General features: G+C 37.6%; 2 protein-coding genes and 1 long non-coding RNA gene across 11 annotated transcripts in view; 1 reads left to right on the forward strand and 2 right to left on the reverse strand.

The window, feature by feature from the left end:
* Positions 1 to 2140, reverse strand: part of LOC113677416 (uncharacterized) — a 38161-nt gene extending 36021 nt beyond the window's left edge. The window contains exon 1 of the long non-coding RNA XR_016186083.1: positions 2112 to 2140. This is a non-coding gene — a long non-coding RNA (uncharacterized LOC113677416). The remainder of the gene's footprint in view (positions 1 to 2111) is intronic.
* Positions 1355 to 26454, reverse strand: LOC113672560 (short transient receptor potential channel 4). Of its 9 annotated transcripts, none has more exons than XM_089204741.1 (8): positions 24891 to 26454; positions 23094 to 23433; positions 22177 to 22648; positions 21386 to 21584; positions 21025 to 21207; positions 20734 to 20763; positions 1982 to 2008; positions 1355 to 1792 (listed from the first exon to the last, which is right to left on the reverse strand). In XM_089204741.1, exons 1-8 carry the CDS (start codon positions 25743 to 25745, stop codon positions 1559 to 1561), a joined length of 2340 nt encoding a protein of 779 aa, XP_089060867.1. In that variant the 5' UTR covers positions 25746 to 26454; the 3' UTR covers positions 1355 to 1558. The 9 variants fall into 9 exon arrangements, with proteins under 9 accessions (XP_089060867.1, XP_089060873.1, XP_089060870.1 ...); XM_089204747.1 differs by having other exon boundaries at positions 1561 to 1792; positions 21033 to 21207; XM_089204744.1 differs by having other exon boundaries at positions 1561 to 1792; positions 20981 to 21207.
* On the forward strand, positions 6984 to 16979 carry LOC149047172 (short transient receptor potential channel 4-like). Its single transcript, XM_089204761.1, has 7 exons — positions 6984 to 7781; positions 13539 to 13890; positions 14379 to 14850; positions 15254 to 15452; positions 15783 to 15965; positions 16384 to 16410; positions 16661 to 16979. The coding sequence occupies exons 1-7, from the start codon at positions 7671 to 7673 to the stop codon at positions 16862 to 16864; spliced, it is 1548 nt and encodes a 515-aa protein (XP_089060887.1). The 5' UTR covers positions 6984 to 7670; the 3' UTR covers positions 16865 to 16979.
* Positions 26455 to 26463: the final 9 nt, after the last annotated feature.

A 26463-nucleotide genomic window follows, 5' to 3' on the forward strand; every position in this document is an offset into this window, starting at 1 on the left:
GAAACAGACGATGACCACTCAGCACGGAGGACTTTAAAGGAGTCACTTGTTGATGAAAGAGATGACGAAAATCCAAAGTGGATTGCGTAAACTATTTACATGAACTGTAAGCCGTTTTGATGATGTGTAAGATTTTTAGGTTTTTTTGCAAGAAAATTTAAGACCAGCCCACAATTTGCGGGCAAAAAACGGGATTTATTTTAGTTAGTTTAACGTAATTTTTAGGGTTATCTAACTAACTCGAATTTTGTGTTAAGAATGATCGAATTCTTTTTCTGGTCTATGTTTGCTAATGAATATGCCTGTCATAACCGCTTTGGCTGCTGTTTTCCCCATATTCACCCGCATTAAGATCAATTGCTATATTTGTGTTGTAGTGCAGCGGTAATGTATGTATTTTCTTTGTATCTTTGGCTTCTGAATAGTAATAGTTACTCAGCTTGATCAAAGTGACGTTCTCCTGATTTGGTTTCCTTTGTCCCCAGTCCTCCGCCTCTCTAGAACAGGTTTTCTGTGTTTATCCCTATAGCTTGCTTCCCTCCCCCCCTCCTTCTTTCAGTCCGAACTAATAATGTTCAAGAAGGTCAATAGCCAGAGAAAGAGTTCACGTTTATGTGGCAAGATTTGTTTAGGCTTGGTTAATGTTAACGTAGTCTTAACATGTGTTTACATAAAACACACTGATCGAGTAGTCACATAGGTCACCGATCCGAGACCTCGCTTCTTTTGAAGCAGATGAGTTTTACTTAGTTTCCTTGGGTTTTGGTGTGAAAAATCATCTTTTCTTTTTCTTTGTTATTGTTACTTTCTTGGTTCTTAGAGTTTCTTTTTTTTCTTTTGTCTTCGTTCCTCCTTCCAGTTGTAGGTACCCATACCTCCCCTTCCCTCATAAAAAATCAATTGAGGACCCTCTGCGCTATGGGGCTCACTTAAATAATTATCTTATCAATTATTTTAATGGAGTCTTAATTGTATAAGATAAACTTGATTTGATTTGGTTTTAATTTTTCAACTTTGTATATTTACCTTTTTACAACTGTGTTTATCCCTATAGCTTACCCATTGTATCATTGTATTCTATATTTTTGACACTCAGTTGTGTATTAAACTATACCCAAAGTGTTCTTGAACATGGGGTGAAATCACTAGACTCTCGAATACGTTGTCTCTACTACAATCTTTGAAAGTGAGAACTGACAGATACTTCATTCCGGGCACGATGTGTGTTGATGTTAATCTAGCAGATTAATAATGATTTTTAAATTGGCAGAGGGGTAGTAAATAGCTACACAAACGTGTGAAGTATAACTCATTAACTATTGGGAGACCAGTCCCAGAAAATCTCAGTAAATAGTTATCTTGAAAGAATAATTTTTATTATTCAGGTGTAATTTATTAAGTCTGAGTTATTTGTTATACTCTATCTTCATTGATATTCTATTCCCTTCTCTGTAATCGTGAATTTAAGATGAACGTGAAAGAGTGAAGGCCTCTAATCCTTGCTCCATAGATTCTGGTTGACATTATATGAAACGAAACAATTGGAAAGCTGTGAAAATTATGTGTCCATCATCTCATTAAGTTTGGCAAGTTCCTTCGTCTGACGATCAACCAATCGTTTAAGTAACTTAATGTTTTCCTCAATGAACTGGGATCTCTCTTTTTTTCCCGCTTTCCCACTTTTGTCATCCGTTGTCTCATCTCCACTTAGGTTGTCTTCCTCACATTTTTCAAAGTAGCGGCCCCTTAACTGATACTTTATCACCAATTTCTTCATCGTTTCTTTTCGTCTCTAGGATGAAATAATAAGATTAAAGACATTATTCATCATCATTTCCCCTAACTCTAAGTATAATGATACTATATCGATTTAATTTAAAAGCATTTGTTGTTTTCGCATGCTAAAAGGCTTGCTGGATCAATTATCTTGTTGTTACATGAAAAAAATGTCAGAATTTCACTTCTTTAAGCTTACATGTACCTCTTTCCTGGCGGTAATCTCGTCTCTCTGAAAACAAAAGAGTAATATTGAACGACTTAGAAACAATAGGTGATCAGAATAGTTATCCTCTTAGTGATCTACAAAAGATAAAACTTCTTCTCTTCCTTACCCTATTAACATGACAACTACAGCATAACGCTGGTGATCACCAATTTCTTGAGCCGCGTGCGTTATTAGCTACAGTCCCCAATCAATTGCAGAAAGTAAAGCCACAACTCTAAACACGGAGGATAACATCCAACTTATATTTATATCCGTATCAAAAAGAGGCAGAAGTGAGTGGCCATTTTCGGCATTGTATTACTTAATAAATATGACAGCAATTTATTCGACAGCTGTATTTCTTGAAAAAACTTTTAAGTGACGTGAAGTGAGACGGAAATAAAGGCGGAACAAATGATTTTATCGGAAACTACTAACTCAGGCCAATCAGAAGTTTTACCGTGAACTTATAAAAAGGGACAAAGACAACAATATCATCCCCCTTGCATGCGTTCCCTCTCAGATTCCAACGACCACGCTCTGGGCTTGAATTCATTTCTCTCCCCACCCCCCCCTCCTCTATTTCCCTTTGTGCATTCCTCTCAGTCTGCAAATTTCGAATTTCAGTTTCCTTCAATAATCACTAATGGCAGCCAGACACACATGGCCCAATGATTTATCCAAGCCTTTGTTTATAATTTGTCAATGTGCGCTATAAAAAAACAAAGAAACATACGAAGAAACAAGAACAATCAAACAGGGAAAAGCTTTCTGTTAAGTTTCGTTTTTTAAAGGTCATATTTAATGATTAAGGTGAACCGCAGTATTCGTTTGTCAAGTGTTTGGTTTTCGTGGCGATCATCAATATTCAACGAGCGCCTCTTCTAATTTTCGGAATACAAGAGAAGCTTAAATACTTTGATTTGAAATGGACAACTCTGCTCGAGTTCCGATGTGGCTCTGGATTCTACCCCTGAAAGCAATCTTGTTAATTTTGAGGACGACGACTTGTACGACCCTGTGTTCATTTTTGTAACAGAAAGAGAGCATAACTTTCAAAAGAGCGAAAATATCGCATTTACACTTCACCTTGAGAGAAAGAAAAAAAACTTATCTGAACTCAAACAGGTATTTTTTGGTTTATGTCTCTCTTGTCTGAATACTTCTAAGCAAAAATAAATACATCGGTGCCACGCTTACTGTTTTCTGCTACGCAGCCATTGTTTGGTCTCGTCACACGACGCCATCTATTCCCCGTTGGGGAGAGAGTGCGTTGCGTGACGACACAAAATAACGGTTGCTATGCTTGTCCAAAAGGGACAATATATGAAGACTATCAAGATATACATACATTTAATTCAAGTTTCATGTATCAGTTTCAAGATTTAAACATCAAGTTTCATAGAACAATGTCAAAATTAGTATACACATGTGAAGATAGATTTGTACAAGTCTGCAACAAGATATAAAAACGCATATCAAGATTTAGTGCACGTATCAAGATTCGCATACGAATACATCAAGTTTAATAAATACTAGGCAAATTCGAACATACACACCAAATTCGCATACCTACATCAAGATTCATTTTTACATGACGACATTCCCATGTAAAAATTCCTCAAATATATGTAAATCAAGATTCGCACATACATCGAGATTATGACTGGATTGTACGAATGACCTGGTAATATATGAGCGGACCGCTGCATGTAAATACTGCTGAATGTTTTGTCGCGTCGTATCATCGTCGATGTTTGTCAGGAACTTGTGTTCCTTTGTGTGCAGCTATGTGCAGTGGAATGACAGTTACTACAAGAGATGGTAAGTTCATGATTACAATGAGTGATAAAACAATTAACAAATAAAGAGAGTGAACAACATCAGTTAAAGGTTAGAACAAAACAGATTTCACTTCATCAGTGTGTCCACGTAGAAACAATGAAAGTGATGTTGTGTCAACCCTTGAGCCTCTTTTATCTTGATTTCTCTGTTTAATTATTATTCTTCACTCAAGATTTGTTTAATTTATTACTAATACTAATTTCCTTCCTTATATCAGGTCATTCTTTATCCTCCACAGTCATTGAATGTGTCATACTAGTGCACTTTTTTAAACAACAGCATTGGCCTGGTTAATGAATTGCTTACATTTAGTATTTTTATGACAATATCATAGTTATATTATATTTGATGACACAATATTGGGCGTATTTAGTATAAAAGCTGATTGTCCCTGTCAAATGCCTTTGCTAGTGTTTGTATATGATTATATTAGTTAGTCATAGTCACCCTTTAAATATATAAGTCAATCCTTAAATAGAAGCCTTAGATGATTTTTATATGTAAAATGCAATATATAATAATAAGCAATTTTGTAGTAATGATAGATTTTTAACTAGTTTGTAATTAGTTTGTAGTTAGTTTGTTGCATAGAAGAGCCACCTCTCCGATGGATATGCTAATAAACCATTTTTATTATTATTTTATTATTATTATTTACATAATTATAGTTGTAAATAATATGTAATATTTAGTTATATAGACTTCTATAGAATTGTTACAACAATAAATACTTTACATTAAGAGGCATGTCATTTGTAAGTCTCATTTGGACATCTTTTAATGTGCTGTGTTGTTTACGAGTTAAAGATCACATTGAAAGACAAATATTCTTGGAGGTGAAGTCAAGTGACATTTGCAAAATAAAGCTTTCAAAGATTTTGTCTTGTATGGCCATTGCCTAGTAATTCAAATGTTAGAATTGAAATGCGTCTTGGAAAAACTGGGATCACTTTTGAAAAATACTGGTAGTGTAACATGGAAATTACAGTTTATTCGAGTGAAATACCATTGTCATTTGTCAGAATAACAGGTTTCCATCATCACTGGCGAATGCCATTGGTCACCTAATCAATTTGGGGAATGATAATTTTATATTTGTTATATTTTTATATATACATATCTTGATATATTGTCCCTTTTGGACAAGCATAGGTTGCGAAAGGTACCACGCTTACTGCAGTTCCTCTAACAGAGAGAAAGTCAATATTGTTTGTGTTCAGTTAGTTGCCTCAAATATACTATTTCACGCAATTTCACTACGAAAAGCAAACTGAAACTCTGTTGTGTCTCCAGTAGACACTGACCAAAGATATATATTGCGATCTCGAATGAGTGAAGATACCTTGAACAAAAGAGAAGGCTAATATTTCAAACAAGTCTCCCCGATTGGTTGTTGCCTATCTGGACTTTGCCATCTGTGTGTGAAATACGTGATAAATGCAGGTTGCCTACAAGGAATTAACATGCGATGGGGTTAAGTCCAAGGTAGCTAAAAGCGAATTCTATTTGTACAAAAAGTCAAAACGGGAGATAATTGTGTGGAAAATTCACTATCAGTAGCATTTAGTTTCAGGTGAATATTTTTCAGCAAGGCTAGACAATAGGGTTAGAATACGTGATAAAATGCAGGTTGTTTACAAGGAAATGTTCATGTTCATGTAGTGCAATGATTGGGTATTTCCTTATTGCACTTTGAACGTTGTTCTCATAGTACATGATGGAATATAGACAAATATTATGTCTAGACATAATGTTTTTTATGTCGGGGCATGTTTATATGATAACCCGTTGGGAGGTTTGTACCAGGTACGAACAGTAACCAACCAGTAGTAAGGGCGGAGTTTGCTATGTTAAAACCAGGAGAAATTCCTTGATTCGCCCTTCTATCCCTCGCCATTCGAACGTCAAGTGCTCAAGAAATCTTTTCTCTCTCTTCAATAACACAGTCCAAAGTTTCAGGCAAGTTGAAAATTTCTGTATTCTCTATCTTGCTATTATTTTGTTGGTGTCCAATTTAATTGAATATTTCAAACCTCGCATTTAACATATCCCGAGCATGGCACCAACACGTGTACTTATCCTCGGTCACTCCTTTATCCATCGTTTGTTTCGTTTTCTTGTTGCTCATTTCGGTCGCGATTTCCTTGAGAATTTTAACTTGGGCGACGACCTTATTTTCAAATGGCACGGGATAGGGGGAAGGACAGTTGCAAAAACTAGGCAACTTGACCTCGGAGTCGTAAGATCATTTGCTCCCGATCTTGCCATTTTGCTGCTTGGCACGAATTCTAGCATTTTCTTCACGTTGGGACATCTTTTTCGGGCAGAGCTCACATAAAGAGACGTTTTTCTTCGAAACATGCATCGATATAAAAGCTATTTGCCGTGTGCGTTGTGAGTAAACGTGTTAACTTAAAAATGATAAGTTGAATGCAAACCTTCCACATCCCGATAAATCTGAGGCGCATGAAGCTCTTATTACTGTTGATTTTTGTCACTGGTTGTGAAAAGAGCCTTGTCTACCATGGTTTTGTTAAATTATTCGAAAAACTTCCGACTGCCGGTCATTTGATGGCCGCCCATCGCACGCAAAAAGTGTCAACATCCATGGCTCCGTATTCTGAGATTTGTAAATCAGTTCAGGATTGCTAAAGGCAAATCACAAGCACACATACGGCAAATTCGTTCCCCGATGGTTCTTCTACCGACTTGCCTTTCTAATTCATTACACAGATTTCCAGTTTATTGTGCGTCTCGAAATTTGAGATGGTTTAGTTCTCGTGATTCCTTCCGCGCGTTGCGACGACAACGACAGGAGCCAACCCTCCCCAATTTTGGGATCTTCGAAAATTCATTAAAGAAAGTAACTGAAAGAGATGCAAAATTAACTTTTTCGACTTGGTTATCAGTTAGAGCTCTTTTCGGCCCCGTAAGTTTCCAAACTATTTTGAATGGTGCATTTTCTTTAAAGCAACAGCTTTTGACATGCCAAGTAACAGTATTAATGCGCAAATGACCCGAAACAAACCCAGTTATCAATGAAAATACGATGTTGTCACCATAATACCCTTATAGCATCGATGCAGCAATCAGCAGTGTTGTCATTAATTCTGGGAATTTAAGGAACCGACTAGTTCTGTTGTCTGAAACAATTCACTTGGTATTCTAGTTGTCTCGCCATGGCGCAAGACGTTTCTACCGAAAATGTGCATTTACAGCAGGAAGGAGGTGCTGAAGACGTTTACAGTCCTCTGCGAGATATTTTGGAGAGAGAAGACGAGAACAATCTGGCAAACCAATTATTCCGTGCCCTCGGGGAAAACGATGCTTTCCCCAGATGCTGGAAACTTCTGGAAGAAAACCATCATGCGATCAGGTTGGAATACGAAAACTTCCAAAATATCTGCAAGGAAGCTAGTAAGAAAGAGCAGCAGAGGGAAGAGAGATTTCATTGTTCTTCGAAGTGTTCGGAAGAGCCTAAAGAGGAGCAGCAAAGCTCCGAACAGCAAGGATCACAAAAAGAGTGCATTAACGGTGAAACGGAACTTAACTTGTTCAAAGTTCTTTCTAACCCTCTGTTCATTGGTTTAGAATGGCAATGGAGAACAAAATCTAACTGTCCGTGTACATCTTGCGAGAAAGATAGGAAATTGGTTGGAAAAGAAAAGAAAAAAAGGAGGATGTCATAGTAAGTTCGCTGCGTGATGCATATCTCCTGGATGAAACGTCATCTCTCAAGCACTACAATAGCCGAGATGTTTACCGAGAATCGGCGGAAGCTTACGAAACGTTTGCTGCTGGCATATTGGAGAAAGCCTCCCAGAAAGAACTTCACGAGATCATGGATATAAAAGGAGAGGGTTGTCTACTGCAAAATGACTCTCATCAACAAAAGAATTTTATTGAAAGTCTGAGCCTTCTCAAGAGTGCAGTCAATAAGAGAAGAAAGAAGGTATGTGCGCTTTAGTGATATTTTGTGGTTAAGAAAGCGCTTTAATGGTACTAAATACTAATGATAAAGACTGACGGAAGAAATATGCAGTGGTTTTTCTATCCACACATCTAATATTCTCTCTGGCGTCGGTTGAAACACTTGTTTTTCACCACCTGGAATTTTTTTACATTTGTATTGAGAAACCCTCGAAAGTTCCTGCGTAACATGACTAGCTTTGCTCAAGAAAAGAAATCTCACCGGTGAAGCGGAAAATGATCTATAAGCTTGTCAATGTAAGGCGAGAGGACTCGATTAGCAAGTAAAATAGAGGTGTCTGGTTTCGAACGTAAAATTAATTCAAGTTGATAGTTTAAACGTAAACAAGCGCAAGGATCCGCGCGGCTTGCGCCTTGGCGAGTGCTACGCGAATGTAGGACTCTTCCGAACAACTTTCTCTTTGGAAATAACTACGCAGTCATAGCATGAATGGCAACTTTCACAACTGTAGAATGATTCAGCGACAAGAGCGGCTTAGCGAAGCCAAAACGTGTCATGACGTTTGAGGATAACCTGTTTACACTGTGTGACGTGACTATCAGGTGACAGTTGTTGTTCCTGGCGTGTTCTATCCGTGACCGACAGATTTATTGGTTTGTGACACAAAGAGCGATTATCTGTTCTGCCACGACAATGTCATTGTTAAATTCTGCCAGCTAACCGATATTTTACTCTGATCAGACCTTTGACTCTGAGTTAGCATGAAGGCCGGTGAATGTTGTGCATTAATTCTAACCAAAAGAATACCCTTCCATTCAATCTTGTTTCTAGAGCCTCGATTCTACTGCAAAGAACCGCAATAAAATGATTCTTTTGATAAGAATTTTGGTTCTTAACGAGAGAAAATGCTATTAGTGGAATTAAGAGTGCTCGGCAAGGACTTTGTTTTCGAGAGAGATTTCGAATTCATCATGTTCTGCATGGAGATACAAGAGTATCATTTAACGCTTGAAACAATTGGGTACTGAGATTTTTCGATAATACATTTCTGGCGTCTATAACATAACTAAGGAGCTCTTTAATTAACTTCTGCTATCAATTAATCTTAAGTAACCTATACCTGTGAGGAAAAGTGACTTTGACCTCAAGTTTTACACTATGTCTTACTTATTTTGTGTTTTAATTTTACTTTTTAGGAAAGTCCAGGGTTTCAATGATGAATTCTTTTTTTTCCTGAGAAGCCCATTTTATACACTTTAAAATGACATATTGTAGGTGTTATTCCTGTAAATGTTTGTTGAGATATGAATTAAAACTGAATGTGGACAAATTTTTGCTAATTTTTTTGGAATGACATGGATGCACATAAAAATTCATAAAAAATTCATTATTTATTCTTTTTCTTTCAGATTTTCAGGAAATGTTGCTGAGATGTTAATAATTAACTTCTGCTATCAATTAATCTTAAGTAACCTATACCTATGAGGAAAAGTGACTTTGACCTCAAGTTTTACACTATGTCTTACTTATTTTGTGTTTTAAATTTTACTTTTTAGGAAAGTCCAGGGTTTCAATGATGAATTTTTTTTTTCCCTGAGAAGCCCATTCTATACACTTTAAAATGACATATTGTAGGTGTTATTCCTGTAAATATTTGTTGAGATATGAATTAAAAACTGAATGTGGACAAATTTGTGCGTTTTTTAACCAGCAGAAGTAGGGTTAAGTAGAATTATCATTTTCAATAAGTCCCAAACATCAGGTAAGTGCGGGAACTTAGTCCCGCGAAATTTCTGCGCGAAGGTACGAGTGTATTCTGCGGTATCTGCGAAATAGGGTTATCGTTCTTTCTTTTAGGTAAGGACTTAACTGTGTATTGTTTCGCGAGAAAGAAATTCTACTCGCTGGCCTGACCAATTTGACGCTACTGTAATTTAAGGTTGTATGCCTGATGATCTCTGTCTTGAGCTACATGATGACGCGCGATAAATCTCGCTGCTTGGTAACGTGAGCCGAAATTGATAATGCCTAAACCATTTTATCAGCAAAGTAAGGTTTACCTTTGCTTCTGTGCCTTCGAAGCAAGAAAAAGAATTTTTTTGTGCTAATTTGATGGCGGTTGCTTAAAATCACACGGTGTATCATTCAACCGTTGGAACCTAACATGAGCAAGATGAACTAATTATGGAAAGAATCCTGACATCAGCTTATATATTCCTTCCCTGTAACATGACGGGCTCTTGGTAGGTTAGTGTGTTTTCTAACTAATTGTACTGCATTATTTCGCAGTCTCAAAGGCACAATCCTAAATATGCTCTCGTTCTTTTGTTATTGCTTACCCACTCTTTTGGGTACTTAGTCCTTGATTACCTGTCTCATCTTAGTATACCTATATTTTTTTCTTCCGGTTTAGTTACCCAGTTCATCTGGTTCTGTCTCTCTTAAGTGGTCAGTCCTATTTGGACTGTTGTCATCTGAAGGCAGAACATTTCCTTTGTTTTTCCACTTGGTTCTGTCTCTCTAGAGTGGTGAGTTTCATTTGGGCTGTTGTTATCTGAAGGTACAACCTTTGGTTTTTTTCCTCCTGGCTCTGTCTCTCTTGAGTAGTCAGTCCTATTTGGGCTGTGTTCATCTGAAGGCAGAACATATCCTTTTTTTCCACCTGGCTCTGTCTCTCTTGAGTAGTCAGTCCTATTTGGGCTGTTGTTATCTGAAGGCAGAACCTTTTTTTTTTCTGCTAGCTCTGTCTCTTGGGTAGTCAGTCCTATTTGGACTGTTATTATCTGAAGGCAGAACCTTCACTTTTTTTCACCAGGCGCTGCTTTTCTTGGGTAGTCAGTCCTATTTGGGCTGTTGTTATCTGAAGGCAGAACCTTTCTTTTTACTTTCACCAGGCTCTGTCTCTCTCGGATAATTGGTCCTATTTGGGCTGTTGTTATCTAAGGGCAAAACCTTTCCTTTTTTTCACCTGGTACTGTATCAATTGAATAGTCAGTCCTATTTGGGCTGTTTTTATCTGAAGGCAGAACCTTTGTCTTTTTTTTTTCCACCCAGCTCTGTTTCTCTTGGGTAGTCAGGTCTATTTGGACTGTTGTTATCTGAAAGTAGAGCCTTTCCTTTTTTTTCTCCTGGCTCTGCCTCCCTCGGGTAGTCAGTCCTATTTGGGCTGTTTTTATCTGAAGGCAGAACCTTCCTGTATTTTCTCTCCTGTTTCTGTCTCTCTTGTGTAGTCAGTCCTATTTGGGCTGTTGTTATCTGAAGGCAGAACATTCCTTTTTTTCTTCTGGCTCTGTCTCTCTTTGGCAGTCAGTCCTAATTGGGCTGTTGTTATCTGAAAGCAGAACTTTCCCTTTTTTTCTCCTGGCTCTGTCCTTTGGTAGTCAGTCCTATTTGGACTGTTTTTATCTAAAGGCAGAACCTTTCCTTTTTTTTTCTCCTGGCTCTGTCTCTTTTGGGTAGTCAGTCCTATTTAGGCTATTGTTATCTGAAAGCAGAACTTTCCCTTTTTTTCTCCTGGTTCTGTCTTTTGGGTAGTCAGTCCTATTTGGACTGTTTTTATCTGAAGGCAGAACCTTTCCTTTTTTTTCTCCTGGCTATGTCTCTCTTGGGTTGTCAGTCCTATTTGGGCTGTTGTTATCTAGTGAGGGTAGAACCTATCCCTTTTTTATCAGCTTTTGTCTCTCTTGGGGAGATGGTTCATTCTAGACTGTGCGTTTTGTCTAATGACAAACTAATTTTGAGTATGAATCTCGACATAATGAAATTTACTCGTCTTGATTGTACATTTTTTTCCTTTACAGATTTAATTTAATATTAACCATGAAAAACCGTGATGCCACGTTTCTATAATAAAAAATTAGTTCTGTTGCGACAACCAACCAACTCGAACTGAATCAACACCATTTAGTAAGTGCACGTTCCGTTGACAGACTTTCTTGACTTTTTTTCTTGGCGGTGTCTGCCCTCAAATCTCGTGGATGTTTCATTTAAAGAATAAATTACCTATGAGTTAAATATACCTCTTCTCGTAACGTATTCCATTGCATTTACATTTCCAACTGTACTTTCAACTATGATAACTTCCCTTGCTTAAAAATCAACTTGAGATACCAGATGTAAAATCGATCATAGATTGTTAAAGAGTTTTGTGAGTAAAGAGCTTTTTCTTCTAGTTTTCGTTTGTTTTCTCGCAGCCTAATACATGTAGTTAGCTGTGTTCGCAGTGGAGCGTTAGGAAACCCCGGCGGGAAAAGACTTCTAAGATTTTACTCCTTTAATGATCGCTTTAAAATACATTACTTCCCTAGTATTTGCCAATTATTTGCTGCTGGCGAAGGGTGCAAAAAAACTCCCTTATATATTTCTCTACAGGCAAATATTATCGGGGAAAAAAACAAAGCTTGAGTTTTGCTGCGCTATGTGATCCATGAGTGTTCTCATCGTGGTTAGAGTTTGCTGTTTTTTAAGGTGTTGTCTTCCAGAGTGGACATGCCGTCACCACATTTTTGTTAGCGTTTAAAAGTCGAAAAATACATGGTTTTGGTGAAAAACTTCATCCTTTTCAAATCTTAACAAATGTCGAGTTTTATGTACCAATAGAATAGGTCAGCAAATTTTACGTCGGCGTCGATCCCTTATTATCCTTTACAAAAAGGAAATTTCGATCATTGAGTTAAACCGTAAAATTTCTTTGGCTTACGTGAGTTGTTAGCTCCACGCTAGGGTTTAACCTTGAAAAATGCAAGGGCACGTGTACCTATCTGGAAAACATTCGTATTATGACAAGAAAGGTCAGCTGCAAGGTTTTGGGTTACTCTCGCCATGCAATTTAGACGCCGAAAAGTGCTAAAAAAATAATTACCGAAAATTCATCCGTAATACCTCGGTCGTAGTGTGGGCGCGAACTCATAAATGTTTTTGGTGGGCAAAGCTCGTCGTGAAGCACGATATAGTTTTGAAACTGAAATGTTTCACGGTCCCACGGGTTGCTTAGCTTCTCTACACTTTAATAAATGATTCAGTTGAGCAATTGGTATCGTTATTTAGACCACCAATGAGAGAAAAAGACTCGAATTAGAGTTTGCATGTACTCCAGGATTACGAAAGTCACTCTCAAAAAAAGCAACTAAGTTTGCATTACAACGGAATTAAATGGCGGTGTTGTCTAGCTCCGCAGGAAAGTGTATATTGATTTCTGCACGCGGCCATTTCTTACAAATATCAGAAATGACCCCTTATCACTTTGTCAACAATTTCCAAATTATGAACACCCAAAACTGACTTGTGAGATGGAGATTGATCTCTTTAATCTCTTCTTTCCCTATTGGGAACAAGTTGAGTTTTTCTGTCTCAAGGCTGAACGCGTATCCATCATGCATCAGGTCCCGAATGTTTAAAAAGCGGTTAGCGTTTATCCAGGATTAAACTTTTAACTTGTTATTAGTTGCCCTTGAAATAAAGTTTGCATTAGGGCCTAAGTTTGTGGGGTTTTACCTTAGTGTGACCCAAAAGTGAAGGGGAAAAATCCAATTAACATTGTCTGCAAAGCTACAAAAACTAAACTACAAATTGTTGGCTAACCCTCGGTTAGCTTAATCGTACTAAGAACAATCCGGCCCGGGTTAATAAACTTTTCTCCTTACATAGAGAATTTTCTCTAAGAAATCTCCCACCGATAGAAAAAAATTAATCTCTCTTAATGCTTTGAGACGTAAAAGCCCAATAAGCATCATTCTTGTTATGATAAACTAATACGTCTATCTGTATGTGTACTTGTAGTTTGTTTCAAGTCAAAGATGTCAAGCTATCCTCGATGAGATTATCTTTTACGAGATGCGGGATTGGCAGGACAAGAGCATGGCAAAGAAATTTTTTCGATGCCTTTGCCAGTTTTTCGTCGTCTTACTTGTTACTCCTTTGTTTTACGTTTTCATTCGACCACCCATGAAGATATGGCGCAGTCTGAGTGATATCGAATGCCTTGCGTACGTAGAGAAGTTATATGAGTATCCCTACAATAAGTTTGCAAACCACACCATGTTTTACATTGTATTCCTGTGCCTGCTTTTCGCCTCAACTTTCGGCTTTGAACACGAGTACAGAACAAGCACAACAGGGCTTTCATCCATTGGTAAGTTGTGTAGATTGATTCTTTACCACTTTGAGTGTATTAGCTAAGAGCAACGGCTGATTCTGCTGATACCGTTTAATTTCGTAATGCATAATCCTGAATTAGCTGGCTAAACTAACGGGAGAAGGGGGGGAGGGGTGGAGTAGAGGTGAGGCACTTACCTTCAACTACTCTTTGGGTTAAAAATGTTGTCTATTTCTTTATTTCGTGATGCATAATCCTGAATTGGGTGGTTAAACTAACGGGAGGGGGTGGAGTAGAGGGGGGGGGGTACTTACTTTCAACCACTCTTTAGGTTAAAAATGTCTTTATCAGTAGTAACCTCAAACTGCAAGGTTCTGAAAAGGTAAACTAGTGCGACATTAAAGGAATTTAATCAACATCTCGTTAGCGTGAAGCATTCACAGTATTAAATATTTCAAAAAATAATGAAACATCGTCTCCAATTCATTTCGGCAGAGTCATTTGCAGTTCTGATTTGTCCACAGATTACGCTGTCCTTGTTTATTTCATCGGTTTCCTTCTACAAGAAATTTGGGAAGTTTGTCAACAAGGATTCTGCATCTATATCTCGAAATGGTGGAATGTCGTGGACGCAATGACACTTTTCACACTCCTGGCAGCTTATACAGTATGGCTCGTCACATGGCTAAGCGTTTATAAAGAATGGCAACCGAGGAAGAATGCCTTCATTGTGGCAGATGTCTTGTATGCAAGCGCCACAGTGTTAGCGTTCTTTCAACTGGCTCACGCATTTCAAGTCAGCTCAACTCTTGGCCCTTTGCAGCTTTCATTGTACAGAATGCTGAAAGATGTGGCCAAGTTTCTTTTCATTTTTCTGATGCTTTTCATTGCATTTGCAACCGGCCTCATAAAAATTTATTCATACTATGTGGTCTCTCAAGTGAAACTTCGTGAAGAGGGCGAGAGCAAATTCCAGGACTTCCATCCATATGCTGAGTAGGTGGATACTATTGCGATATTTATATAAGAGAGTGGGCGCCCATAAGCAAACATACAATATTTCATCTATAATTTTATAGAAAAATATTGCTAAAAGAAAGTGCTTTAATTGATTTGATGAGTGGACGGACGAAGAAAGACTTATGCCCATGTAATCGGACAGATAGACAAACATCACGGCCCAGTTGTTTAAAGGTCGGATAACGCTATCCAACGGATAAATTACTATCCAGTGGATAAGTAATAGCAAAATGTATAGCGTCAACTACCGTATAGAGTTTTATCCAGTGCATAACGTTATCCCCATCTTCAAACAATCGAGGCCAGACGTATAGTTCACATGACATCAGCTGACCAGTGAAAAAGATGTCTCATATTTTCATCATTCGAAACTTTTCAGGCACGAGATCACTTTTATTGGCTTGGTCTGGTTACTGGTTGGCTACGTGGAAGAAGACAAAATAAGGGTTGATGATCCTGCCTTTTACCTTACACAACTGTTTGGTCGCTTGGGTTTCCTCATCTACCTGGTTTGTACCGTTATCGTTGCTTTGAACATGCTGATCGCCATGATGAATAACTCCTGCGACAGAGTTATGGTAGGTCTCAAATTGTGGTTTGTGACAGATTTTGACTTGATATAATAGTTCCGAAAATGATGTTTGCTAGTTGGCTTTTTACTCAGTGACATAAACCACGTTGATTAGCACACTATCAATCATGATTGATCCGTAGCATGACGACTCATATGAATTCGAGGGAATTCAGTCAACCTTCGCAGAAATCACTAAATTCCTCTTATTACTGAGTATACATACCTAGTCAGTCGATCACGGATAAGCTTAAACTCTTTCCAAACCTTGGGGGAAATTTATGTGAGTTATTACATGTGATAGATTTTAACTTAGAAAATGAACTTTGGTTTTTAGGGTGATGAGGACAAAGAGTGGAAGTTTTCAAGGGCTCAAATGTGGTTAGAATATATCGACAAAGGAAATGTAATACCAGTACCTTTTAACCTTCTGTATTATATCTTTTATTTCTGCTTTTTCCTTATATACCTCGTTTACTGGATGGTATGGGGAGACTGCAGATGCAATTGTAATAAGAAGGTAAATGTTAGCAATTGCTATTTTGTCTTTGGAATACTTGCAAAATCCTTTTAGTGAGATCTTGGTTGTACTTTCATCATGATTCTGAGGAAAAAGGGCTCGGAGAAATCAATTCCGTTTGCTTCATTCACCCCCCCCCCCCCCCTTCCCAGGATGAAACATTTTTCGCTATGACCTGGTCTCTTATTAAATCCTGCGAGCACACAGAAACAGATAAAATTAACTAGGAATTCTGGGAAATGTAACATGTAAATGCAAATATAAATTCCAACAGATCTTATATTATCAAGTGTAGATTTCAATTCCAACAGGTCTTAACAAGTTTACTACAGAAGCATTGCATGTCTCTTGAGTGACAACTCACGTTGGTGCTAAAATATGTTTTGTTTCATTTTGCTGCTTACTTTGACGGAAACAGCGAGAGGAGAGAAAAGGAACTGTTGAGGTACGCAAAATGAAAAAAACAATTTCGATTTAAACCTTACTCGTTGTTTCGTTACGTCATCTCGGGCGCCTAGTACGCTGGCTGATTCCTATTGCAAGATGCCTGGTGATGAGGAGTTTTGAAAGTGGGCTGGCGTTTGCCTCCTTTGTTTGCGTTTTAAGCATTCAAGATCATGGTGGTAATCTTAAGATAGGTTGTTTAGATCTGCATAACTCATTAACTGGCAGATTTCCTAATTCTTTACTTTTAGATGGAAGCCAGGCTTAAACTCACTGGAGTAGAAGTGAATGTTGAAGAAGGCAATCCACAACAGGTAGAGCAAAATGTAGAGCAAGGAAGTAAAGATAAGGTAGGATTAAGATCCCATTTCTTACTTTCACCTAACAATTCACGATTGCGCTCCGCGGTCAATAGTTTACCAAATATGGCAAAGGAAAAGTCACCAACACATTGAGATCCTCATTAGAAAAAGGGGAAAATAAGAGACAAATCACAAAACTCTTGTTTTCATTTTAGGCAAACGATTTAATGTAAAAATAAGGAAGCTGTTTTGAACCTTCTCGGTTACAGCACCAATTAATATTTTTAAGTCATTTCCTCTTTACTTTTTCATCAGACTTCAGTTGATAGTATCGCCTGCTGTATTTGTCATGGATGTTTTTGTTGTTGTAAACCCGAAACCGCAAACAAACGAGAAGAGGTCAGTAAATGGATCATTTTGTCGTACCACATATGCGTATAAGTGACAACACTTAGCTGATGAACTAAGGGCAACAGATCCAGGCTGTAAGAGAAATAGATCATGTATCTTTTTTGTATAAATAAACAGCTCAAATTAGCCTCACAATTCCCAATTGCCCTACGCAATCCAAAGTGAGTTTGCCAAACCGACTGCTGTGAAAAAGGAATAGAAAAAAACTGAGTAAAGGTAGACACCACTACATTGCAATTCACGGTAGAAAAAGGGGAAAACTAGAGACAAATCACAAAACTTGTGTTTTAACTTTAGGCAAACGATTTAATGTAAAAAAAAGAAAGCTGTTTTGAACCTTCTCGGTTACAGCACCAATTAATATTTTTAAGTCATTTCCTCTTTATTTTTTCGTCAGACCTCGGGCTATAGTTTCGCCTCCTGTATTTGTCATGGATGTTCCTGTTATTGGAAACCTGAAATCGAATACAGCCGAGGAGAGGTTTGTTAGTGTTGATTAATTACTTCAGTAAATGGATCATTTTGTCGTACCACATATGCGTATAAATGACAACACTTACCCGATGAACTAAGAGCAACAGATCCAGGCTGCAAGAAAAACAGATCATGCGTCTTATTTGTATAGATAAACGTCTCAAATTAGCCTCGCAATTCACGATTGCGCTCCGCAATCAAAATTGAGTTTGCCAAACCGGCTGCTGTAAAAAGGGAAAAGAGAAAGGTGAAGACAAACACCTTTTCAGCGATTTAGGATCATTTATAATTGAATTATCACAGATGCAGATATTCCAATCGTTGTTGGAAGCAGTTCATTGCTAAGTTTAGTATTTATTATAATACTAAATTGGTACTGTTTCTTCTTTATAAGGAACGCGGGGAAGCTATAGCATCATCTGTTGAGAAGTATCTGAAACAGATGATGACCCGTCAGCACGGAGGACTTTAAAGAAGTCACTTGTTGATGAAAGAGATGACTGAAATCGAAAGAGGGTTGCGTAAACCCATTTACAGGAACTGTAAGCCGTTTTGATGATGTGTAAGATTTTTGTTTTTATTGCAAGAAAATTTAAGACCAGCCCACAATTTAAAGTGCGGGTAGGAAACGGAATTTATCGTAGTTAGTTTAATGTAATTTTTGGGGGGATCTAACGAACTCGTACTCGTGTTAAGAAAGGACGAATTCTTCAGATTTCTGGTCTATGTTTGCTAATGTATATATCCATTATAACCGCTTTGGCTGCTGTTTTCCCCATATTCACCCGTCTTTATATCAATTGCTTCATTTGTGCTGCCATGCAGCGGTAATGTATGATTATTCTTTTTATCTTTGACTTCTGAATAGTAGTAGTTACTCAGTATGATAAAGTGGCGTTCTCCTGATTTGGTTTCCTTTGTCCCCTGTCTTCCGCCTACCAGATCGGGCACGCTTCCCCCCCCCCCCCCTTCCCCCTCCTCCTTTCAGGTAGAACTACCAACTTTCAGGAAGGTTACTACCCAGAGCAAGAGTTCACATCTATGTAACAAGATTTGTTTGGGCGTGGTTAATGTTAACGTAGTTTTAATATGTGTTTGTATGAATCACATCGAGTAGTCACATAACTCGCCAATCCGAGACCTCACTTCTTTTGAAGCAGATGAGTTCTACTTAGTTTCCTTGGGTTTTGGTGTGAAAATTCACCTTTCTTTTTCTTTGTTATTGTTACTTTCTTGTTTCTTAGAGTTTCTTTTATTTTGCCCTCGTTCCTTTTTCCATACCTCCCCTCCCTCCCCCCCCCTTAAAAAAATCACTGGAGGATCCTCTGCGTTATGGGGTTCACTTAAATAATAAGCTTATCAAGTATTTTAGTGGAGTCTTAGTTGTGTAAGATAAACTTGATTTGACTTATTTTTAATTTTCAACTTTGTATATTTTTATCTTTTTACAACTGTATTTATCCTTATAGCTTACCCATTGTATCATTTTATTCTATATTTTTGACACTCAGTTGTGTATTAAACCTTTAACTCCCAAGATCTCAATAGCAATTCTCCTTACTGTCTGCCGAAGATTCTCATTATGTTAGTTTAGAGAATTTGCTATCAGATCAATTAATAATCTAATAATATATTTTTTTCCTTTATTCTCATCACTTGTCTGCATGATATTGTATTGATAGAGTAAGGAGAAATTCTGTCTTGGTCACTCACGGGAGTTAAAGGTTTAAACTTTACCCAAAGTGTTCCTTAACATGGGGAAAACCACTTAAGACTGTAGAATACGGTGTCTCTACTACTATCTTTGACAGTGAGGACTAACAGACGGTTCGTTCCGCGCATAATGAGTGTTAATGTTAATCTAACAAATCAATAATGATTTTTAAATTGGCAGAGGGGTAGTAAATAGCCACACGAGCGCGTAAGGAAATATAACTCATTAACTATTGGGAGACCAGTCCAAGAAAATCTCAGTTATGGGGATCACTTAAATAATAATCTTATCAAGTATTTTAGTTGAGTCTTAATTGTGTAAGATAAACTTGATTTCACCTATTTTTTATTCTTAACTTTGTATATTTATCCTTTACAATTGCGTTTATCACTATAGCTTACCCATTGTATCATTGTAGTTTATGTTTGACACTCAGTTTTGTATTAACCCATACCCAAAGTGTTCCGAGCACAATGTGTGTTGATGTTAATCTAGCACATTAATAATGATTTTAAAATTGGCAGAGGGGTAGTAAATAACCACACAAGTGCGTTATGAAATATAACTAATTAATTATTGGGAGACCAGTCCCAGAAAATCTCAGTAAATAGTTGTCTTGAAAGAATAATTGTTATTATTCTGATGTAGTTTATTAAGTCTGAGTTATTTGTTCTACTCTATCTTCATTTATATTCTGTTCCCTTCTCATTAATCATGAATTTAAGATGAACGTGAAAGGGTGAAGGCCTCTAATACTTGCTCCATAGATTCTGGTTGACAATATATTATAAGAAACAATTGGAAAGCTGTGACAAAATGGTCAGTAGAGCAAAAGTCAGTGCCATTATCACTTCACTAATGTGTCCATCATTTTATTAAGTTTGGCAAGCTCCTTCGCCTGACGATCCACCAATCGTCTAAGTAACTTAATGTTTTCCTCAATGAACTGGGAACTCTCTTTTTTTCCCGCTTTCCCCTTTTTGTCATCCGTTGTGTCATCTCCACTTAGGTTGTCTTCCTCGCATTTTTCAAAGTAGCGGCCCCTTAGATATTTCACCACCAATTCCTTCATCGTTTCTTTTCGTCTCTGGGATGACATAATAAGATCAAAGACATTATTCATCATCATTTTCTCTCACTCTCTGTATCATGATACTCTATCGATTTCATTTAGGAGCATTTGTTGCAATTGTTTTCGCATGCTACAAGGCTCGCTGGATCAATTCTCTCGTTGTTACATGAAAAACACGTCAAAGTTTTACTCTAAGCTTACATGTACCTCTTTTCTGGCGGTAATCTCGTCTCTCTGAAAAAAAAATTAAGAGTTGCATTTCATTACCATTACAAATAGTATTGCATATCAAGGAAGTTAGACCTTGATTTTGAGTTTTGACAGAATTTCTCATTTATCAGTCCTGCTTACCTCTCTTTGCGCCTGCACTTCGTCTGGTTCCTTTAACAAAGAGATGAAATTTAAGAAACGAGAATGAATCAACGCATTAATTTCACGGTCTTATCGTAAATGCTAGTTTAGCGATCAGTGCATTACTTCAATAATCTACATTCCCATCTAAAATGAAATGTACGGTTTTGGTGGAGTTTGAGAGACGCATTTTTCCCGACTAATATAGAAAGACTTAGAAACAATGGGTGATAAGAAAAGTCAATACCCTCCTAGTGATCTACAAAAAATAAAACTTCTTCTCTTCCTTACCCCATTACCACGACAACAACAGCATTTTTCTCTGAATTTCCCAGAAACTTTGTCAGCAAATAGAATACTCCCATACAAGGTGTAATAGACCATGTTGATGGGTGCCGGCATCGTGTTGCCTTTGTCAATCCATTCCAGCCACATTCGGGATCTTGAGTATTTCCACTCAATTTCGGAGTTTTTCTAAAATTGAATTGTGAAGAAGAAATCAAGAAGTTGAGAAGGTTTTTCAGTAGCGGGGGTTGCTCGTTTCAAAAAAACAACGCAGTTAGGAATTTATTCGATGGACGAAAACTTTCTTGAATATGGGTCAAATCTGACTGACTTGCGGCAATGGTATTTATTTTGGGTGTATACTCACCATGATTCTCTCGAACGAATTATTCATCATGGCGATCAGCATGTTCAAAGCCACTATTACAGTGCAAATCACGTAAGCCATCAGGAAAAGACGACCAAATGTGGCGGTGAGAGCAAACACAGGGTCTTTTACCTCAATTTTGTCTTCTTCTACGAGGCCAAGCAGCAACCAGAATAACGCTATAAACGCGCTCTTGTGACTGAGAAGCAAAAGATATCAGCATATTATAAATAGTCAGACGCAAGAATGAAATTTTCGCATTCCTCTAAACAACTTCTAACTTTTGCGTTTCCGAACGAAAATCACCGAGCTTAAGTAGCCTTCTTCGATGCCAATGTCCATGTTTCAGATTAAAGCTTTGTTTCAAGGTGGCCTATAGTCGTGTTTTTGTTCCGGCTTAATTATGTACATGTATAAAGAACAACTTCAATTAGGAAATGCTACATGAAGTAACTCTATGTTAGCACACATACAATGCAGACATGTGAAATGGGTGCTGGCTTTACAAAGGGCCAAGCGCTCCACTGTTTCTGGAGCTTCTGCATTATCAGCTAAAAGGCGATTCAGTAAGTTCATCTCTCAGTAGTCGATGAAATTCAGAACGAGTTTATCACCATTGACTCGCCGTTCGTTTGCTTTCGGGAAATGCTGAAGGCATCAGTTTATTAGTTATACCTAATTTGCAATAAAAAAAAAAACACCTTACGGAGTAGCTTTCTTATCTCAAAAATATATTATACTTAATCTTGGACGTTATTGGATAAAGATATTTCTTATTAAAGCTCTCTTACTCCGCGTACGGATGGAATTCCTCATTCTCAGTGTGGTTCCAATTTCTCTGCAGTTCAGTTTTCGAGGTTACATAGTAAGAGTAGACTTTTACGACGCCATTAGCAAACGAGAAATACAGCACAAGGAAGATAAAGAGGAATCTTTGCACATCTTTGAGCATTTTGTAAAGTGACAGCTGTAGAGGGCCGAGCACTGAATCAACCTGAAATATATGCGTCAGATGAAAATATGCCATAACGGATGCGCTTGCGTACAACACATCGGCTAGAACAAACGCTGCTTCTCTAGGTTTCCATTTTCCAAAGTACAGACAGGAGAGCAGCCATAAAGCCAAGGACGCCAGAAAAGTCAAGATGATCAGCGTGTCTACAACATTCCACCACTTTGACATATAAATATAAATTCCCTGTCGGTGAGCTTCGAGAAACTCTTGCAGAAGTAAGCCAAGAACAAACGAAAGCACCACATAGTCTGTGAAGAAATTTACAGTTGTTTTAGCACAACAGTGCACGCGCCTCAAGCTTTGACTGATCTACGTCGTCTTCAAACAGTTCAAAATAAGTTGAAATTTACTTTGCTCTGGCAAATTCAAAATGAAAACTGTGTTTTTCTGAGCGTTTTGGAGGCTAACCATAGAATGAAGAAAAACATGATTTTGAAATGTTAGACTGTAAAGAAGGTGATATTCTATACAAGTGATAGGTATATAATAATAGATTAATTTGTATACTTTTTTTTTGCTAAGTTTTTCTTTCTTTACATCAGCTATTTAATCTTAATTCAAATCGTAAGGTTGAAACCCTAACTGCGTAAAATTTTAAGTGTAGCATTCTGGAAATAAATGATGGCTGCGGGCCATCAAACGAAAAAAAACAGCCAAGTCAATGCAAGTGAAAATTAAATTTATGACACTTACCACACCATATCAGCCCAGTCGCTGAAGATTCAAACTTGTCGTCAAAGGAGGTCAAGAATATCATTGAGAGAAACACCAGATACCACATCGTGTGGTTAATAAACTTGGAATAGGGATGCTCATAAAGCTCTCTGAATTCCCAGATCTTCTCATTGTTACAGCAACGATAAAATTTACGAACCAACCGTATCGGTATGTAGAAGACGCTTGATACTGCTACAAGCAGTAGTTGGAAGAAGAACCAAGCCAGTTTGGTCAGTCTGCTTTTATCCCGCCAACCAGGCCATTCATAGTATATAATCTCGTTAAGAATCCACTGACATTTTGGGCTCGCTACAAACTGCGAATTGAAAAGAAAAAGATTGTTTTGGTAAATTTGTAATTTCTTGATTTCTAACATATAAGTCCTAAACTATTTGAAACCACTAATTTACGCCTATCCTTTTCGTTTTTTTCACCTATCATTTATGCACCGTTTTTTTGGCATTTTATGTAAATTACGCCACCCTTCACATTTTATGTGTCACGCACTTCCCGTGTACTTTATTTTTGCTACGATATGAACCTTTTTCCTCCGAGTGTTTCGTGATTCGTATATTACCTCAGAATTTGGTAAGTTTTTGTCTCGACATATCTTTGTATTATTTTTCTCGTCTTATTTGTTACTATATTTTTGTAAAGGTCGTTTTTTCTGTTTCTTAGAAGTTTACTACTTCACGTTCATATTAAGAGGGTTGGTAAATCGAATGGTGAGTAAACTTGTTTAATTTAAGCGGGTGCTTGCCTCTTCAAAGACTTAGGAAAACATTGTTGGGCACCAAGGTTGAGGCCACTGATTTGTCAATGGCCAACCCAATTTTTTCCTAAGTTGAAGAGGTAATAAACACGTTTACTCACCATTCAATTTACTAATATATTTCACAATCATAGTTATAACATTGGCAAACCTTTCTTTTTATTTGACTCAGCGGCTTAGTCTTTGTTTTTAAACACGGCGACCAAGAGTTTTATTTTTTTTTAAGTGTACTACCCATACTTTCCTGGAGTAAAAGGTTGAATAACATAATTTTTTGACGTAAATCATGTCAAGATTTCACTGTGATTTTATATCCCAAGCAATACTTCAGTTTCATACCGCTCATTATTTGCATGGGGTCCAAATTACGACAAAAGCAACGAAATGCACGTCATATTGTCATCTTACTCTAAATGGAAAAACACTTGGCATTGCCATCTAGATTATGCTTCACACGTGCTTTTCATGAGCAGCCACACTAAATGATATAAATCAATTAATAACAACCAAGGTAAAAGTATATGGGGAAGAGATTGATTGTACGTGTACCATCCAGCATCCCTAGTTTTCATTTGGCTAGTCTTAGATCAGCGATTTCGTGATCACTAAATATATGCTCTGCTGAATATTAATTCAAATGACTGTTTGTTTTACCCGATTGAAAATTGAAATGTTTGCAATGCACTTTCCGAGAAAAATGAAAGAGTCTAATCCATTCGATTCAATAGTGTATATTATTTCAAAGGCGGAAATCACGGAACATTTTTATTGTAGCAATTTTAAAATTTCTTCTTAAGTAAGTGGTTTTAATTATTCATGGTAATTTAGATTGGAATTGAAAACTTGGTGTTCATGCTTGACGCTCAACTTATTCCATAGTGAGTCTGTGGGTTTGATATGCTTTTTAAGCTGTCATACTTTATGAACCAGTGAATAAGTTTTAGCCACATAACTTAGGTACCTTAAACGTTTAAATAAAAATAAAATAAATGATCACAAACCATCTTTCTGTTTTTGTCGGCAGCAAACTTGAGAAGAATCAGGCTCTGATTAAAATTCTTAGGTTTCTTCGCCATTAAACAACCATTACCATCGGTATCCATAATCTCCTGAAGTTGGCTGAAGTTACATCCTTCAACAACATCAGCCGCAAATTTCTCACACTCCAATGCTCGCTTGTAGTACTCGTCCCGACTGTAATGATGCTCGTACCGAGCAATTTTTTCCAGCAGGTATGCATCATCCAAAGCAGCTTCGATGATGTCTTCAAGCTTACTTTCTCTCCGCTTCGGGTATTGGATAGCGGTGGATGTCAGCTGTGAATTATTTCTCCATAGCCATTCCAAACCAATGTAGAGTGGATCAGAAAGTATACGTATCCACTGTTGTTCTTCTTCGTGTTGAAATTCAGTTTGTGGTGGCCTGCTTTCTCGGAATATACAAGCGGAAGTATCACGTCCTCTAGCAGATCTGATTTGGCCGCGTAGCTTTCCCCAAAGATACTTGATCAGTCCTTTCTCTTTCAGGCACTCATTTTCTGCGACAGTTTCGCATGTCTTGTTTAGGTTTTCTATCGTCTTGAGCTCCGACTCTTTAGCTCTAGCTATTAATTTCCAAACTGTGACAGCATCTTCGTTTTCGAGGGCTTTCGTAAGTTGTCGCTTGTGAGACACACATGTTGGATCTTCTTCTCGACTATTCCTACGCTCGTCTGAATTCGCTGGCCGTAAAAATCGCTCCACATCGTCCTCTGTACCTCTCGAAATTGCATCAAGAAAATCTGTATAAACATTTGAGCCGCCTTCTGGTTGTCGTAGCTGTTGTTCGTCGATTGCGTAAACCCTGTGTACGGCCATCTGATGATTTTTGCTTATAGAGCAATTAGAAGAGTTGTGAAAATGAGTGTTCTACTTGTTCATTATAAGGAATGGGAGAAAATTTTAGTGCTTTCCTATATGAAGACGATTGACAGTGCGATTTTTCCAGAAAGGGCAGTGGACAGGAACAGATTCTTTATCCTTATTGGTGGAAAGTGAAGCTGCCAATCCAAATCATACTCAAGTGACGAGCAGACGACAAATAGAACGTAAAATGGGATTTCGTGCGTGAGGTATAGTCACACCAAAGTTGAAGTCACGCAGCTCAATAGCGAAATATTCCATTGTTAGACGCAGCTGTTATGCGTGAAATGCCTTTTAAAATAACTGTGCTGAAGACTATACGTTTCATCAACTGCATCTTACCTCTTAATCGGGAAAAATTACATTAAGATCTTTCTAAGAAATAGCAGAAGTCAATCGAAGCTTTGAATGAACCTCAGAAAGCGAATTAATCGTGCCGTTGATTGCTATAGCTGATCTAAGTCTCTCTTATATTCGCGTCAAGTTACGGTGTTTCTTTCAGATTCGCGACAACTGTTGAGGGCAAGAATGTCTACCTAGTGTCATCTTCTCAGCTGCCATTGCGGACCAAAATTTGATGCGGACGATAGCTAATTCGACAAACGAAACTTCCGACTCAGAAGCATACCCATTCGAGTTAAGTTTTCAGGTTCCTATATTCATTTTGTTTATT

The sequence above is a fragment of the Pocillopora damicornis genome, chromosome 4 (genome assembly GCF_964200805.1).
Source record: "Pocillopora damicornis chromosome 4, jaPocDami1.2, whole genome shotgun sequence".
Classification (NCBI taxonomy): Eukaryota; Metazoa; Cnidaria; class Anthozoa; order Scleractinia; family Pocilloporidae; genus Pocillopora; species Pocillopora damicornis.